The 18,189-nt window shown below is 43.4% G+C and overlaps 1 protein-coding gene across 6 annotated transcripts; it reads left to right on the forward strand.

Moving 5' to 3' along the window:
* Window positions 1–563: 563 nt before the first annotated feature.
* Window positions 564–17,986, forward strand: LOC137611938 (transcriptional repressor p66 alpha-like). Of its 6 annotated transcripts, none has more exons than XM_068340122.1 (11): window positions 564–698; window positions 8,173–8,708; window positions 12,219–12,345; window positions 12,540–12,668; window positions 12,772–12,849; window positions 12,927–13,043; window positions 13,386–13,580; window positions 14,263–14,524; window positions 14,664–15,067; window positions 16,183–16,441; window positions 16,788–17,986. In XM_068340122.1, the coding sequence occupies exons 2-11, from the start codon at window positions 8,176–8,178 to the stop codon at window positions 16,925–16,927; spliced, it is 2,244 nt and encodes a 747-aa protein (XP_068196223.1). In that variant the 5' UTR covers window positions 564–698; window positions 8,173–8,175; the 3' UTR covers window positions 16,928–17,986. The 6 variants fall into 6 exon arrangements, with proteins under 6 accessions (XP_068196223.1, XP_068196225.1, XP_068196224.1 ...); XM_068340124.1 differs by lacking the exon at window positions 564–698 and adding an exon at window positions 889–994; XM_068340123.1 differs by lacking the exon at window positions 564–698 and adding an exon at window positions 981–1,117.
* Window positions 17,987–18,189: the final 203 nt, after the last annotated feature.

Below are 18,189 nucleotides of genomic sequence, written 5' to 3' on the forward strand. Positions count from 1 at the left end.
GGACCAACACCACCTCAAGCCGATCTGTGCTTTTTGGCTGTCTCGTGGAGCACACACACTAGTTAGCGCTGCACGCTCTTGCAAACTGCTGTTTAATATGTATTATAGCTCTTTGTCTATATATTGTGTGTTTTTGCCTGTGGTATAACCAGATCCAGTGTACACACCAGAGAGACAATGAAGTGTTTCTGAGCTGCGGCTTGTGGTCTGCTGGTTTTGGTCTCTAGTATTTATTAGGAAGCAGTTAAGAAGCTGCTGAGTGTTTTGGAGGAAATGTGTGATACCTCCAGCCATCATAGGTCCCTGCTCTAAACATGGATTGTGAGTGTGTGTGTGTATATACGTGCATACAATTGAGTGTGTGTTGGAGATGTCTGCACTTGCCGGCATAGTTATGGATCAACCCGAGGAGCCCGGGGCCCCTGATACGGTTGTCCTGCTTTGGCCCTTGATGGTCAATGCCTAACGTGATGTGATCAGGTCGCCCTGGTATGCCGAGGTGCGCATGCCCACAAAGAGGACGCAGCGGCTCCATGTGTGTTGAGGCGCATTATTTGGCAACAGACGCGGCAGTGAGGAGGGCCGAAAAAAAGAGGATATCCCCTGGATTTCTAAAAAGCAACGATTTATCGAGGTTAACTGCAGATTAAACATTCCTTGGTCGGCCATCGGTGAAGAGCAGGCAACAAAGCGACCGAGTAAGTTGAAAGAAGGGAAGCCGAAGTTTTTTTAGTAAGTGGATTCAAGGGGAGCATTTTATTCGGAGTCGTCGAGAGGAGCCAGGTTTTTCCTCCACCTATCTGTGACGATAAAGAAGCTGATGGGCTGTTGAAAAGTAGCACTTCTCCGCAGAGCCAAAGGTTGAGCACTGGGGAGGGAGGAGAGATGGGGGGGCTTCCTGTGCGTAAAATATATTTTATTGTATCGTTACGCGTGCCAGCCTGTGACCGTGATCCACGGAGCTGATTACGCGCGTTAGAAGTCGTTAAATGAGGTAAGGATTAGAACGCCTCGTTGCCGGCAGCTCCACGGCGCTGAGCTCCGTCCGTGGGCCGGTCGATGAGATAGTTTGGACTGGGTTGTTTCTCCCCGGGAGCGGACACTTCCAGGTGTCCCGGTGAGTCTCACTTTCCTTTTTGTTTTTCGGCTGAAAGTTTATCCCGCCGCCGCCGCGTTTGGAGCCGCTGCTCGGCACGTCCACGATTCGGGTTCGGTTCTGGTTCCCCCCTTTTTTTTTTTTTGTGGTGGTGCTGGTGGAGGAGGGTGGTGAAGAAGACGAGCGAGTAGAAGATTTAAACTACTCCAAAACTCGTCGAAAGACACGGGTGTTCGGACCCGATCGGTTCTCGTGGATGTGAAGCGGTGTTGGTGTTTTTGTTTGCGCGGCGTAAAGCTAATGTTAGCCGCTAACGCGTAACGCGCTCGCCTCCTCCGAGGCGGTGTCAATAAAAAAGCCGGCTGGCTGCACATGTAGGGGGGCCGGGTTTAGCGTTAAAGGGCTGACTTTGGGTCGGGTGTAATGACTGGGGTGGGGTGGGGGGGCAGTAATGGTCGCACTGGACCCTGATGCCCGCTTTGTGCCCCCCCCCTCCCCTTTGGCACCAGTGTTGGTTCTGCTATCTGGTAGCTAATCTTCCTACTTCTCACTGTGACAACCGTAGTCTTCCTCCTCTTAAAGCTGAACACACACACACACACACACACACACACACACACACACACACACACACACACACACACACACACACACACACACACACACACACACACTTCCAGTCATCAAAGTACGGAGCGATCCAGGACGAGGACGGAAGGTTTCAGCCATTAAGTCCTCGTGATCCGTTTACCTGGACGCACCTGGACGGATGTGGGACCTTTTTTTTTTTATTTTTATTTTTTTAAAATCCTGGTTTAACGCAGAGGAATCCGGTGTTTCAAGAGAATCCTTTTAAAACGTGTTTTAAAGGCTGGATCACCTGCTGTTTGTTCACTTTTTTTTTTAATGCTTTTTAATCTAAATCGCAGTTGTTGGTTGGTTTGTTTGGTTTGTTTTTTTTTGGGGGGGGCGGGGGTGTTGTGGTTCTTCGCAGACTCATCTGATCACCTTTTGTCTCGAAAAGTTGGCGACGCATCTCGATGAAGGCGGATCTAGAAGTGAGGGAGTAGCTTTTTCATTTTTAACACTAACAGATGGGAGCCTTAGAAAAAAACCCGCTGTAGTCACGTGGTTCCAGCTTTTTCATGACGCACACCTGGGAGGTTAAGGTTTATATGTGGAGGGTGTGTGTGTGTGGGGTATTGAGACAGATCTAAGTTAAGTGACATCAGCATAGTGTGTGTGTGTGTGTGTGTGTGTGTGTGTGTGTGTGTGTGTGTGTGTGTGTGTTCTCTGACTGCACTGATACAGCCGTTGATCTCCTAACACAAACATGTCCATTCTTCTCCCAGAGGCCTCCACGCTTCACCCACAGGGCTCTAACATCAGACGACTATTTTCTAAATGTTTCGCTCGTGGAGGTATTTCTTTTTGAAGTTTTTCTGGTTTTTGAGTGGGAATGTATTTCCACGTGACTCTTCTGTCATTGGAGACATATTTGAAGTGCTTTTCAGAGGATCAATAATCATCTAAGTCTCTCTACTTTTTGGAATTCAGCCACAGCTGTTCTTATTTGAGTGAATTTTGTGACTGTTTTTGTGAGCGACTAGAATTCAGTCCTGCTTAGTTTGGGGATTTTTCTCAGTAAACCTGTAATTTTATCCTTTTTTTTTTTTTTTTTTTTTGGAGCAACCGGTTGTCTACAAAAGTTGTGAAAAAATGTCAAAATCCGTACTTATATTTGTGAAATATCAGAAAAATTTGAGTATATTTGAATTTTTTAAATTTATGCTTTTTTAAAAAAAAAAGAGAAAAGAAATTATTGTGTTTGTGGAGGTGTGGAACAAACACCCAGCTGTTGATGTGAGAAAATCCTTTTGTCATGTGTTCTTTGCAAGGTTAGAAATCTGACATTGTTTGCGAGCTGTCACGGAGGGGTTGTTGAACACGGGTCGACAAGAGAGGCGAATGCGTTGCTTTGACGCCGGGATGATTGAGTCTCCTGTTATGACAGAGTGCGCTGAAGTTGTACAACCGCTGTGTGATGTGCGGGTTCTTCTATCCGCTCCAGAGTGACTGTATTCCCAATAAAACGACGACACTCGATGACACTTGTTTTTCATAAAGTGCTCTTGCAGTGATCACACACACACACAAGACTGATCCAGAGTTGAATTGCGTAATCAGCTACTGTTCTAGAAAGGGTCATCGGCTGGCCCCATTTTAAGCTCGTGCACATGACTGCAGGGGTCACAACGCAGCTGCTTGGTCAACTCTCCATGATTTCATCAAATGTATAGCAGATTAGCTGTCTAATAGCCTTTTTCTGCTTATGTCACGTATACAGGGGGATCTGTGCATCTAGAATTAACTTGTTAAGAGTTTGAAGTTACGTCACGGAGCTATCAGGTGACCAGCTCAGCGATACCGACTCAGATCAACCATTTTATTGAGCAGACCTCGGAGGCGTTTGTAGTCTGTCTTGGTTTCACTTTTGCGTTCGACAGATGAACTCAAGTAATCAACAAGCTGATGCAGCAGTTTTACAAAGCAGTGTGGCTTCAGGGTTGCACAGGTTGTGGAATCTCTGCAGTTTAGAAGTGTGTTTTCATAGATGAATAAAACGTACTGAAGATGCAGTCAGACATCGACGATGGCTGAGTGAGTCTGCCGGGATGAAAGATGGTCAATTGAGCGACAGATGATCAAAAAGCGACTACTTAATAAAAAAATAACTTCCTTGGGCCAGAAAACAAGACGAGCGAGCATTTATGTGATAGTGGCAACAACCTGACGCCCGATTAAAGTATTAGAGCGTCAAAAAGTTCACATGAACTGTCAAGTTAAATGAACCTCATTTGTGAGCCTATTAACTCTTATAAAATCTATTGTTACTTTACATGATGACATGAATGATATTTGCTGTATGATTAAAGAGCTAGTGCTATAAAAAAGGGGAAAAAATTGACACTGTGATATTAAATTTAAAAAATTTCCATCTTCAGTCGTGGAAAATGAAAACACGAAAGCTTTGTTTTTTAATCAAACGTTAAAAAGAAGTAGTAAGACAGCATTTGAGTGATGTCGCCTGAGGGTTACTCTACACATCCTGCAGTGTGACTAAAGCAAATGCACGCTTAATGTTTTATTCAGACCTAAATTGAATGCAAGGATTTACCAAATTATATAATACTGCTTATTATGAAGTGTTTGACTCTGCACACTCTTGTGGGCACGAGTCTCACTTCATGGCAAAGTTGTAAAAGCTAAAAACCTTTTTCACATCGCTGCTTTATTTTTACGTGAGATTTTAACGTGATGGTTCCAAAGGCTACAGCTTGATTGGATGGATGACTGGTTTGAATCAGCCAGTTAGATTTCAACAAGCCATCGTCGCAGTTCAAAACATCTTGTCCCCTGACAAAATCCTCCTTTGCCTTTTAGTTGCTCTTCTTCTGGTGAACTCTGCAGGAGTTGCTATGGCGGCGTCCGCACCAATTTGTTCAGTTTTAAAACTGTTGCCACCCAGGTGGTTGTCACACCTGAACCAGCCCATGGTTGCCAGTGGTTACCTATAGGATGCTGTTAGGTGTGAACCTCTGAGGCTCAGATAGGAGCCCGTACATGGATTTATCTGGGTCATACGCGTTGTGGAAACACTGTGTCCCAACTTCTTTGCACTGTATCATAAAGTTTAATGACTTCCGTGTGTGTGGGGTGGTGTTCACCCTCACTTAACTTACCCCACCATCATTTCACCACTATATGCACCAGAATCAATAATCATCACCCCAGCGTCCCCCCCCCCCATTGAGCAGACACTCGCACACTGTATAATGGCCGTCACTGTGGAAGCATGGCGTCGTCTGGTCCAGCATCTGAAGGGTTAAATGAGCTTCAGCTTCTCTCTCAGACACACATACACACACATACACACACACACACATACGCCAACCGGTTTAAACCGGTTCTTAGGAAAAGTGCTTTGTGTGTCCCGCTGAATCCTGGGAAGGGTCATGTCGTTTGTGATTGATGTCAGATTATTAAGAAAAACTTACTCTGTTGTCATCAGATGATTTCTCGATGTTATGAATATGTGTGTGTGTGTGTGTTCACAATAGAACTACATCACACATATGTTCTTTATCCCCCGGTGTTACAGTCATTCTGAGAACAGGAAGGGGAGGGGCCACAGCGCGTACAGTGTGTCAGTAAGAAGTAGCAGGCCTAAAAGGGTTAATTGTTGTCCTCCTTCCTAAAAAAACCCCAAAAGAACGGAGAAAACATGGCTTCCTGTAATGCATGGCTGGGCAGACTGAGGGCCTCAGTTTGTAACGTGCATGTGTGACTATGATGGAGGATGTAACAGAGCAGCGTTTCTTCTCCGCGCTCGTCTGTCGAAATCGCTCCAAACTTTGTTTTCTCTCTGCGATTCTGTGAACCCCGTAGTCAAGTTGTCCCCCACTTAATGGCACACGCTTGCTTTCTGCTCATATCATGGCGACCAAAAGCCATTTCAGTCCATTTTGAGGCACGCTCTGGTTCTGTTTGCATACTGGAAATGAAATCCAGGGGCTTCAGGGGGTTTACACCTTCTTAATCTGGGTTGGACCTTCAGCTTCAAACCCCTAGATTACGCTTTTACACAACTTTTTATCTTCCTGTTGTAGCAAGGATATCCAATAATGCATGCTGAGATGATGTGAGTCTCACACCTGGGTTCTATGTGCACTGATGGAGATTCTGATCCATCCACATGAGGATATTGAGGACATATAGAGGTTTTTTGTTTCCAATGGGGGGGGGGGGGTGCATCCGCATCCTCAAACACAAACTTTGTAGTTTGTCTTTCTACCTCGCGCTCCAGTAACAGGATCTGATGACTCACCTGTGGGAGGATAAAAGTGTTCACGTGCCACAGGAGGATGGTTTATATCAGAAAGGTCCAGGGTGACACAACGGTATTTGTGTATTTGTAAAGGCATTTGATGTTTAAACGCACAACATGACTCAGTGCTGGGCTGTTGCTGTCGTTTCTTGACTTTTTTTTATTTTATTTTATTTTTAACTGTTTGTAGTTATTTGGAAGGCAAAAGCATCTAAACTTGATCCATGAAGACTCGGGAGTCAAAGGTACAAAACCGGTGCTCACAGAAAGGGTTGACATTTTAGAAACAGGGGCGTTTCGACAGTCTCTCCTTGGGGGCATTTGTGGTTTTGAACTCTGCTCCGCATGCAAAAAGTGACAGAAGTAGTTGTGTAAAGTACAGAGTAGAGGGTGTAGCTGTTCCAGTACTGTGTCGAACGTGCACACGTGCATAACGCCGGGTTTTAGAAAGTTTGGAATGGAAGGTAAACTCCACATGAAAATGAATACTGTTGTTGGGAGGTGAAGGTTTTGAACTGGACACAGAACGGTCCACCATCTTTCGGATTGTCTCTCTTTTCTGACCTGTGTGTGTCGAGAGAGGTGGAGTCTCTGAAGCGAATAAAAAAAAAAAAAGATTCATTCCACATGTAAATTACTAAAATGCTGCATTCGTGTGTGGCTATGAATATTTGAACAGAAGTCGTGCTCCAGTCCGCCTCGGCTCTAATGTGGTAATGGTGTTGTTCCTCCAGTCGTCTGGTGTCTCCCTGCAGCATTGTGTCTCGCTGCCGCTTCCTAAATACCTTGTTTCAGTTAAGTCCTCCCCAAACGCACCTTATTCAATTTGATATTTGGTTTAGCCCAAAATTTTTTGAAAAAATTCGATGTTTCCGTCGTCATCTTGGTCACTTGACCTTCCTCGTCCTACATGTTTTGTCTTTAGTCATCGGTGTCCCCCTGCTGCTAACTCAAGGTCAGTGTTGTTTGCTTGGGATGGGGAACAATCACAAAATCACAGTCTTACATTCAGTACAATGGGGGACTGAACATACATGTTTTGGTGGGAGGGGGGGAAATCCTGGAGGATGGATTGCGAAAAAGCATCCAGACGAACCAATTTTAACGTCCCCTAGAGATGATCAATAAAAATATTGAGTCGTTCAGAGAGGACTTGACCAATAATACTAAATTGAACCCTTCATATCTGACACAATCGTCGCATCATAACAGACAGGACATAGCGCTGCGGTGACATCACTGGATCATCATCTGGATCTGGATCCAATTCTTCATAGTGTACAGCATCATGATTTCATCATGCCTGAGTAGTTTTATTTTGATCTTGGGTTTTTTCTCATGACACTGGTGAAATGTTGGAAGTCTGTTCTATATTCTTGTTGGAGAAAATAAAAAAAGTGATCCAGACTCATCATCTGTCTCCCAGGTCCACCTTAAAATTCAATCAACTTGATGGGTGGGATTCCGTCACGCTATTGATGCGTTGCATCACTTTTGCACGAATGCACACTCTTGTGCACACATGCGTGGAATAAGAGAAATAGGGACCAAATCACAGAGGTAATAACGGCTCCATCCATCGTACCACTGCAGAACATTCAACTAGTCTAATCACGTTTAAGGTCTGTTTTAAGTTTGTATTTACATCCGGGGCTCCCATGCAAATCACAAGCAAAGTTCAATACCTTTTAATGTAATTACAGGTTTATGTCTGAAGTGGCTAGCCAAGTTTAAGCACATCAAGATTTTGGCTGATGCTAGCACAACAGCTGGTCCTAGCAGAACCATCTCGAGCACTTAAGCGTGAGACGAAATTCTCTTTTGTAGGCGACAGTTCCCGTTTTTTTTTTTCTCCTATATTGATTCAGTAACTAGCATTTTAAAAGGTGTACATCTATGACACCTGGATGTACACCTATTATATATATATATATACTGTATATAATATATATATATATATATATATATATATATATATATATATATATATATATATATATATATACTGTATAAAAACATACTGAACTCTGCCTTCAGAAAAAATTCTGTTTGCATTTATTTGTCAGCCTGAGTTCAGGTTAGACGCTCAGACGTTCAGGTTAATAAATAATGGATGGATGCATCCTGAAGGGTTTGACCTGTCCTGAGTGTGTCAGTGCAGATAACACTGTGCTTTCTTCCTTTGCAGGGGATGTCTGAGGACGTGGTCCGCCAGACACGCAGCCAGAAGAGGGCACTGGAGAGGGATGCTGCTCCCCAGTCCGTAGAACCCTCCAGTGCTGACAGTCAAACTAAAAAGGCCAAATTGGACCCTTCTGAAACCACAACACAGGTGCAATCTGAACCTGCGTCCAATCCTGTATTGGCGGAGGAGGATGGCCACCCCCCAGTTGGGGATGGATCGGACCTTAAGATGGATCAGGAGGAGGAGAACCAGTTGCCCTTACCCTTACCGTTACCGTTACCTTTGGCCCCTCGACCTGTGATGGATGATCAAGAGAAAAACCACAAACAGACCGTTGAGCCCAGCCTGGACAATCGGACTGACTGTAATGACAAAGACAGGAAAGTTCGGACAGAGCCGGCTGCGGACGCTAACAGCCGTCCTCACACGGCGGAGCCGAAGGCGCCCGGCGGCCTGGTGGCTGCAGGCGAGGTGAAGGCCACCATTAAAGTGGAGGTTCAGACGGGAGAGCAACCTGTGGACATGAGCACCACCAGAGGGTGAGGAAAAGTTTCTAGTTCCGTCGTCTTAGCTGACAGAACCACAGAAGGACCTGAGAACAGGAAGAAAGTTCCTACAGACGGGGTTTATAAAAGAATAAAAAGACTTGATTTGGATATGAAAAGATTAAAAATGTTAAAAATTGCTTTTTATGACCTAAACTGTAATGGAGAAATTGATTCGAGTGGGGTCCGGGGTGGTGGTGGTGGTGGGAGGGGTTCCTTTGAGGTGAACTTCATCTGTTTATATCGGTCCGCCTCCACCCCCCCCCCCAGTCCACCACCTGAACCCTAAAAACTCCCCTCTCACAAAATGAAGCCGTGTGTCACAAACCGGTTCCAGCCGGTTGTTGCCATGGTTTCCACAGTGGAAGGAACAGTAAAGGGGAGGGTGGGAGGAAAAGTGAGTGTGTCACGTGACAATGACTTTGAGGTCACGTGACTTCTTTGGAAGAGTAGTGATTAATCCACAGGAAGTGATGATGGCGCTAAGCCCCGAGGAGAGGAGAAACACACACACACACACACACACACACGGCTAGGAGAGGCAGGGCTCACGATGACAAGCATCCACTTTAACAACTTCCTATGCTTCATACAAATACATAATGTGCGTGATCACGAGGCCGGGCTTGTTTTAGCAACGTTCCCCATGTTCTGTAGATGTTCGTGCCTCCAGTCAGAGTATGTAGGTCATCTGACATCCAGCCTGCTCTTCAATACTCCAGTACTTGCTTTGCATGAGAAGTAACACATTTGTTGTAATCATGGAAGATCCGAGTCGGCGTCGATCCTGCGCGCCTCAAAGATTCTTATATCCTCGGCATGTTGCGATTGATGCCGATCGCCCAAACACAGACCCCACCCCCCCACCCCAGCTCTCCAAATGCACCAGACACCTCCTGCCACCCACCACAATATCCTGTTTCAACAGGAAATACAGTGCGTCTTCTCAAGCATCACTTATATTGTGACATAAATAGGGTTGAATGAATGTAAGAAAAAAAAAATTAAATCAGATTTTCAGCCGCGTTGCAGCTGTGATCGGATGTTAATGAATTGGTCAGACCTGAACCAGATATTTAAATCTGCCGCCCCCCTCCCCCCAGTAGTCCTGTTATTTCCACGTTAAAAAGACAGTTGTGTGTCCTGGATGACCGTCGGGCGGATCTATCCGCCGTCATAAATTATGAATGTTACAGAGCACATCCCAGAATAACAGACATTAAAAAGGATGTTGGCATCATGAGGTTTGAGATGTATGCCTCTCTATGGTGTGAACGGCTTTATCTCTGCTGTAGAGGAGGGAATGATAACATTCAGGTCTATGTCATCATGACCATGTGCTCAACAGAGACAATTTTTAGGTCAACTTTTTGATTCATTTTGTTTTCAACCCTGAAGTGGGTTGAGGCATTTGTACAATAAAATAATTTTTTAAAATATCTTTAAAGAAGAAATAATGTGAGGAATATAGATTTTAAAGATGTATAGATTATTGGCAGGGCTCATGTTTAGTTGAGTCAAGTATTTACTTCGTTCCAGTTGAGTCCAACATTGTTTGAACCCAGAAACAGCTGAAACTGCAGGTTTATTCGAGGTAACAAACATAGTGTTTCATTTAGATGCTTGTCACTTACTTCTGGAAAGTTGATACATTAAGCAAACGTGACAAAACGGAGGGAATAAAACTTAAAACTTCGCTTTGCCTGATATTTTTACAGTTACAGAATACCTTTAATGGATAAAACTGTTGATACCATTTTCTTAATGACATTAAAACCCCAACAATGGTCACTGAAATGACTTGAATCTGGCAAAAGTAATAATAAATAAAAATTAACCAATGAAAATGTAATATTGCTTTTGAATGGTGGTTGAACGGAATAATTTCAAAAAGCAAACAAATGAAACAGGCCCGGACAAGAATTAATTTTTCTTCTACAACCTTTTGAGAATATCACTGCAGCCAATTTCTGTAACTATCCTTGAGCCTTCTGCACCTGTACACGGGTATTTTGGGCCAATTCTCATGAGCAAATTGATCCAGTTGGGTTTTAAGCATGATTGACCTTCTTTTACAGATAATCAATAGGATTTAGATCAAGACCATTCAGAATATTTTGCTCTAAACCATTCTTGGAAAGTTTTTAACTGTGTATTTCGGGTCATTATCCTGTTGAAGAACCTGTGACTGACACTAAACGTTCTGACACTATCAAACACATTTTTCTCCAGAATGCCTTGATAGTCTTTAGATTTTCTTGACCCTGCACAGATTCAAGACACCCTGTCCCAGGTGCACCAAAGCAACCCCAGACCATAACCGAACCTCCTCCATGTTTCACAGCAGGGACAGTGTTCTTTTTGTAGTATGCTTCATTTTTGCCTATTTAAGCACAGACTCGAAGTGTGTTGCCAATAAGCTCCAGTTTTGTCTCATCTGTCAGAAGAACATTCTCCCAGAACCGTTGTGGCTGGTCAGTGTGTGTTGTGGCAAATTCCAGTCTTGCTATTTTTTATGACTTGCTTCCAATGGTGGTGTCCTCCTTGGTCGTCTCCCACTTTGTCCACTTTGGCTCAAACAAAGACATGTGGTGTGATCTGACTCTGCTGTGCTTTGACGTTGGAGTTCACCTTTAATTTCTTTGGAGGTTATTCGTATTATTTGTCTCTTCAGTCTGTCATCAGTTTTCTTCCTGTTGCCAGGTTGGCTCCAGTCCCGTGGATCCTAAACTTCTGAATAATGTGTTCAACTGTCGTCAAGCTGCTTGGAGATGGTCTCATAGCCTTTACCTATAATATGTTTGTTTTTCATTTTCTTTCTGATCTCCTGAGACAACTCTCTCTTTGGCTTCCCGTGATTATTGTTCAGTGTGGTAAACATCACGTCATTAAACAGCAAAGTGACCCTTTATATGGGCAGACTGACTGAAGACAAGTTTGAAGATGCCATTGATCCTAATTAGAGGACACGTCTTAGTTTATCATGTTCTGATGGTCAACTTATTATGACATCCAGCTTCAAAGCGGTGATGTGTTGTGATCGTCAGCGTTCCTTTGTTCGTCCGTTAGTCCGCCAACTATCTCCGCAACCATTGCAGATAGAAAAATGATACAACAAGTACATTACTCAGGCAGCAACGGGGATAAAAATGAGATGATGACCTTGACCTTGAGAAAAGTAGGTCAAGGTCAAATTTCAACTTTTGTACACTCAGGAACCAGATAAGATAGAAAGACGAGGGAGAAGACCAGTGTGAGCAAGAGCATAGATCAAAGATACTGCATTGATCAATGACAGTAGGTCACAGCACTAGCTTTGCTCTTTGACCTATGCAAGTTGGTCAGGGTAACATTTTATATTCTCTGAATGCATTGGTTCTAGTTTTCTTTTCTAGAAGTACAAATATTTTTGTCCGGGCCTGTTTTTTTTAGATTTCTACTTGATTTTTATTTTTGTATTTAGTCATGAAGTGTCTATTCTTTTATCCTATTTAACATGTCCAGAAGTGTAAAGAAGCGGCCACCATCCCCTGAAGATGATGATGTCATAATCTTGTCAGACAACGACTCCCCCAGTCCACCGATGAACGGCTTGAGCCACTTCAAGGCGGTGGACACAGACCTCCTGATGGTGAGAAACGCCTTTTTAAAATTTTTATAAACGGGGGAACTTCGGTTCCGCTGGGACAGATAGATACCGGTTCAGCATCCATCTATTAGTGGACACTAATGGACCAGATGAGGCTCCAGCATCACATTGGAAAGCCTGTTTTGCCTTGCGAAGTGCACGTTGGTGTAAATGATTTTGTGATCTATCGAGCACAGAAGAGCAGCCCAGCAGAAAGGGAGCGCATCATTAAGCAGCTGAAGGAGGAACTCAGACTGGAGGAGGCCAAGCTGGTGTTGCTGAAGAAACTCAGACAGAGCCAGATTCAGAGGGATACGCTCCAGAAGGTAAACCGTTTCCAAACACAGGGACAGGAAAAAGACTATCACATCACAGGTTTCCACTTCTAGTCTCAGTTTGTTGCTTATACCTTCGTCTTTTTTCTGTCAGCCCTCAAGTCTGTCCAGCTCCTCCGCCCCTCCTCCTCTAATCCGAGGAACAATTACAAGCAATAAAGGCTCTCAGCAGGTATTACATGCTCTCACACCAAGTATATCAGTGTGACACGCTCGTGCTGGAGTCTCAACGGTTCCGTTTCTGGTCAGATTTTGCAGAGCAAGACTTCAGGCACAGTTATTCCTCCTCCGCTCGTAAGAGGAGGGCAGCATGTGTCGTCCAAGCTAGGCTCCCAGATAATGCCGCCTCTGGTCAGAGGCGCACAGGTAAGTCTCAGGGATACAAGAACATTATAACGCAGTAGAATATTAAAGGTTAAGGTTTTATATATTAAAGATTTGTCAAGGATGATGGTCTCAGTTGCCCCCTCTTGCTGGTATTTTTTCTCTACAACACAAACTGCAGGGAAATAATTCCGTAGGACTGATGTGTTTTTCTTTGCACCTTTCTCTGTGTGTGTGTGTGTGTGTGTGTGTGTGTGTGTGTGTGTGTGTGTGTGTGTGTGTGTGTGTGTGTGTGTGCCCGTTGCCTCGATGCTTTGACGTCCCTCCCTTGTCCTCCGATATGTTTGTCTGTGATGTCACCTCCCCCTTCATTGTTCTGTTTAGCCCATGTCTGTATCTCCACACCAGATCCAGGCCCTCCGCCAGCAGCAGCAACAGCAGCAGCAGTTGGCTGCCTCAGGAGGTTCGGGACCCCCACCCCTTCTCCTGGGTACCAGGACATCAGCCCCCGCTAGCCAGGGCCAAAGAGGCATGGTCCAGCCAGGCCTCATCCGAGTTGGCAGTAGTGCCAACATGGTGGTCAGTATCTCACACTTGCTTCCCATTAAAATAACACCACGTAAATGTTAACCCATCACACAGCAGTTGAAGGCACACCTTCAACGAAGGGCCTATTTTAAACCTTTTTCATATATAAGGCGCACTGGATTATAAGGCTCACTGTCGGTTTTTGATCAAATTAAAGGATTTTAGGAAAATACTGTATTCATACAGCTGACCTGTCGGGTTAAGCTATATTAGATAACCTGAAGCTATCGGTTATTAAAGATCAATATGAAAAAAAATCATTCCAACTAATGACGGCCTTACAATTGTGGTATACCGTCTAAACACGCAACTACCATTAGCGAACTTTCTCTGGCTATGTAACATTGCCCCATTACCAACAACATTTTTAAAAGCTAAGGTGATGTTAATATTTTCTTTTTAGCGTGTTACAGAAAGCTAACCATACATATCTGACCTTTGGAAGTTTTACGGTTGACTGAGCATTTAACTAATTTTGAAAAGTAAGCGTTGCCCACTGACTTAATTTTTTTAAATCATGTAGCCTTATTGTTGACGTAGGAAGCAGCTGACCGCTTAAAGTTGGCATAATCCAGTCAGGTTTTATTTTACTAGCATTCTTTTTGCTTAAACAGGTGGTTATTTACCAAAACGTAACTTTTACCATCACTTTCTCCTCGTCTTATTTTGAAAGGCCTCACAATCCATTTTGAAGGGTTCTTCCTCAGGAAGCGGCGGCTTGTCTGCGGTGAGCGTCAACGACTCTCCAGCCAGCCGCCAGGCTGCAGCTAAACTCGCCCTGCGGAAACAACTGGAGAAGACCCTCCTGGAGATTCCTCCACCGAAGCCTCCTGCCCCAGAGTTTAACTTCCTGCCCTCTGCAGCCAATAATGAGTTCATCTACCTGGTGGGATTAGAAGAAGTCGTACAGAATTTACTGGATACCATCCACAGAGGTGCGTAGGTTCACGTGTTTTCATGGCCTTTCAACTGATGTTTGAAAGAAACAAAAATCCTGTAACATCTGATTTGACACTATAACACTACTGTCTGTGTTAATCATTACACCTGGTTTTCCCATTTTTGTCCATCCAGGAAAGATGGGTCTACCGTTGAACAAGACTCTTGTCAGAGACCCCTTCATCTGCACCCAGTGCAACACTGACTTCACCTCCCGCTGGAGGCAGGACAAGGCGAAGGGTGGGGCAGTCCTCTGTGAGCACTGCATGTCATCCAATCAGAAAAAAGCTTTGAAAGCTGAGCATACCAACAGGCTGAAAGGTGCATTCGTGAAAGCACTGCAACAAGAGCAGGAAATCGAGCAGCGCATCTTCCAGCAGGCATCCTCACCGGTCTCCCACAGCAGCTCCTCGTTCTCGTCATTTAAAGCCGAGCAGCTGGTGTCTCAGCAGCTGAAGCAGGCTCACGCCAGAGCGTCCTCCCTCCATCACCAGTCCAGCCGAGGATCCAACATCATTCAGCATCACTCCATCAAGCAGGTTGGATTCCTTTCTGTCTTTTTAGAAGAAATACTTGTGCCATAGATTAAAGTGCTTTAAAAGATTTTGAAAATATACATAAGTTTTATTTATATTTAAAAGAGTGCAGTGTTCATTTGGGCATGTTATGGTTCAGTGAAGATGATGCCACGCCAGAGAAACTACATTTTATATAAAGTATTCCCTTGACACGTGAGTTTTTTTGAGATGCAAGCTTTCTCTCTGTCCATATTTTTGTCGAGATACAACAGAAATCCAAGTTCCGAATCCTGCTACGTCATTTTACCGCTAGTTGGTGGATGGATACAACATCAGCTGAGGCCGTATCTTGTTCTTTCCCATGTGCTGTTCGCAGAGTTAATACGTAGCTCATGTGTTCTCATGACTTTTATGTTTCTTTTCATAAATAATCATTGTTTATGTAACTTATATATAATTATGCACAGGTATGCAAGTATGCATGTCTATTGGTTGAAAAAAAGTTTATTTTTTTCATAATTTAGGAGGTTTGAGGCCTTTTTTTAAAAGGCTGGAACAAATTAAAGTCAGATTGACTGACGAGCTCAGTTGTGGAACGAATTAAACTTGTACCTCAAGGTATTATTACATGCTTTTAATAGTCCAGGATAGTCACACAACTTTTGCAGGCAATATAAAAAAAGCATATACAGTAATCCCTCGTTAATCACGGTTAATGCGTTCGTTCCAGGGCCATGAAATTCTGCGATCTAGTGACAAACTATTTTATTATTTATGGTAATTTAAACGTTTATGAACCCTCCCCATACTGATATTAAACCACCATATATATATGTTACTGTTCCTCGCACTCTTACAGACTGTTTAAAGCGCTATTGTATTAAAGAAAAGTCGCAGGAGGAACTGTGAGTCGGAACCTAGCACACACGCAAATGCTGTCAGCCAATGGCATGCGTGTACGGTATCACGTGACTACTAAAAATAAGTGTGGGATTACTGTTGAGATCATTTTCCTTCCTTCATTGTCACCATGTAAAGTTTGAAGTAATCCTGATTGATTTGACGTCATATTGTCAGGACCTGTAAATGAAATAACTGTGACTCAGAACCCCACTTTGTGTTTTAAATCCCTTTAGAACTACCAAGGCCAGCTGTCTCATGGTGTCTCATCAGCGGGGGTTAGGAGCATCCCCCACTCCTTCTCCTCCTCTTCCCAGCTGCAGAATGCGGTGGCGGCTGCAGCTTTGGTCAGCCGGCCAGGTAAGCACGCCCATGTTTCCCACCGCTCTGTCCAGAGTTCAAAGGTCAGCAGCAGTGGACTCGACGTCGGCAGGAATGTCAGCGGAGGTAGTGCCTCATCCACTGCATGGAAGAAGCAGAGCAGCAACAATTCAGGTAGACTCAAATATGACACATAAACAGCCCAACCCCCGCCGTCTTTCAAATTTCTATCCAGAAGCAATCCTTCTATCAATCTAGTGTGATCTCACACACACGAGGAAAAAAAATATAAAACACGCAGGAAGAAATCTTTTCAGCCCATCTTTCTCTTGGTGTCACTGCTGTTCTCTAGAGTAGTCATTTTTCCTTTCTGTTGCGGGGACACTGGTGGCTCTATAATCTTTTCCTATGTCAGATCATGCTGATTTTATTATCATTATTATGAAACTCTTAAATCATTAAAGCCCCAACATACAACTCGCTCCTTATCTTAACCTGCAGCTCTGTTTCACATCTACAGGAGTCACTATGGCCTACGTGAACCCCAGTCTGACCGGTCACAAGACGTCAGCCGCCGTCGATGCTCGCCAGAGGGAGTACCTTCTGGACATGATCCCCTCTCGTTCATCCATCTCCCAGACTGCAAATACATGGAAATAATTTAAACTGTACTCTGCTATTCATATTTAGTTTTAAATTCAAGTTCCTCATCTCTAATAATATGGTCAACAGCGACCCCCAGAGGACTGGTAAGCAAATACCATCTCATAAAGTGAAGAACTGTTCCTTTCTTACCCATGTGTGATTGTGGTTTTCTTTTTTTTCTTCTTCTGTTGTTTATGTCAAGATTCTCTGCTGATAAGTAACTGTGCATAAACCGATTTAATTTGACCAGGGGTAAAAAGAAAAAGCAAATACTTGAAGGGCTTCCTCATGGGTACATGTGTACTGCAGTCTGGTGGATTAAATAATATAAAACTACTCTGTTCTGGGCCTTTTCTGCCGTGATGTGGGTCGAACCGACCCAGTCGTTTTAACACTTGAATGGATAGAATCATACCCAAAAGTTCATGTTCAACAAATACATGCATATTTTAAGCAAAGCAATGATGGATAAGTTGTAAAAAATGTTCAGAACATCTCCCTGTAGCTTAAGGTTTGAATTTATTTTGTATTTACAATAAGTTATTTTTTCCTTTCAACTGCAATTTTAAAATCAGTGTATTGTGGTTTCCACATATATGAAGAGTTTTTCTACCTATTTTTTTCCCCTGTTCCACCGCATGCCTATCTTTGACCCTTATGTTAATTCTGCACCTTAGCTAAATAAGCATGGTGTCGTTGCTTAATTCACATGTAATTACCATCTGTAATTTTCTTCTTTTATATCAATCTCAACTTTGTAAGATTAGACTGTTATGACACCATTGAGAAAATGAGAAGCTGGAGTTGAATTTGCCACATAGGAGTCAAGGATCTTTCCTGAAACATTCAGTCATAATCCCTGCTATTAATGGATATAATAATCCCTTAACCATTTCTTGAGGGGAATATCTCCCACCTGCCCAGATCCTGTAATACACAAGACAGTCAATCATTTTCCTCTCACCAACTTGTCTCCAATCTTTATGCATTGTACAAAACTTAATGTTCAAGTTTTTTGGTTTACTTTTTTCCTAGCTCCTAAAGAAATAATAATAAAAAAATCTACATTTTAAACACTTGTCTTTATTTCTTCACTTTGTTTGCCATGGTTGATTCAAATCAACACAAAAAATCCTACCACCCTCTTTAAATTGCATGTAGAACTGTAAATTTTTCGTCTGAAAATGTTGTCCATGTGAATAGAAAAATATCACTCAAAAAGCGCTTTACGTTTCTAATGGAACCACGGAATGAGTAACTTAATCTATTCCCTTGCA

Source organism: Antennarius striatus, chromosome 18 (assembly GCF_040054535.1).
Source record: "Antennarius striatus isolate MH-2024 chromosome 18, ASM4005453v1, whole genome shotgun sequence".
Taxonomy (NCBI): Eukaryota; Metazoa; Chordata; class Actinopteri; order Lophiiformes; family Antennariidae; genus Antennarius; species Antennarius striatus.

What these genes read in the sequence shown, in the direction of transcription:
- LOC137611938 (XM_068340121.1), top strand. An exon ending in TGGACACAGACCTCCTGATG is followed by an intron (nt 12,346 to 12,539) that starts GTGAGAAACGCC and finishes TATCGAGCACAG; the next exon opens with AAGAGCAGCCCAGCAGAAAG. An exon ending in GCAGTAGTGCCAACATGGTG is followed by an intron (nt 13,581 to 14,262) that starts GTCAGTATCTCA and finishes TTATTTTGAAAG; the next exon opens with GCCTCACAATCCATTTTGAA.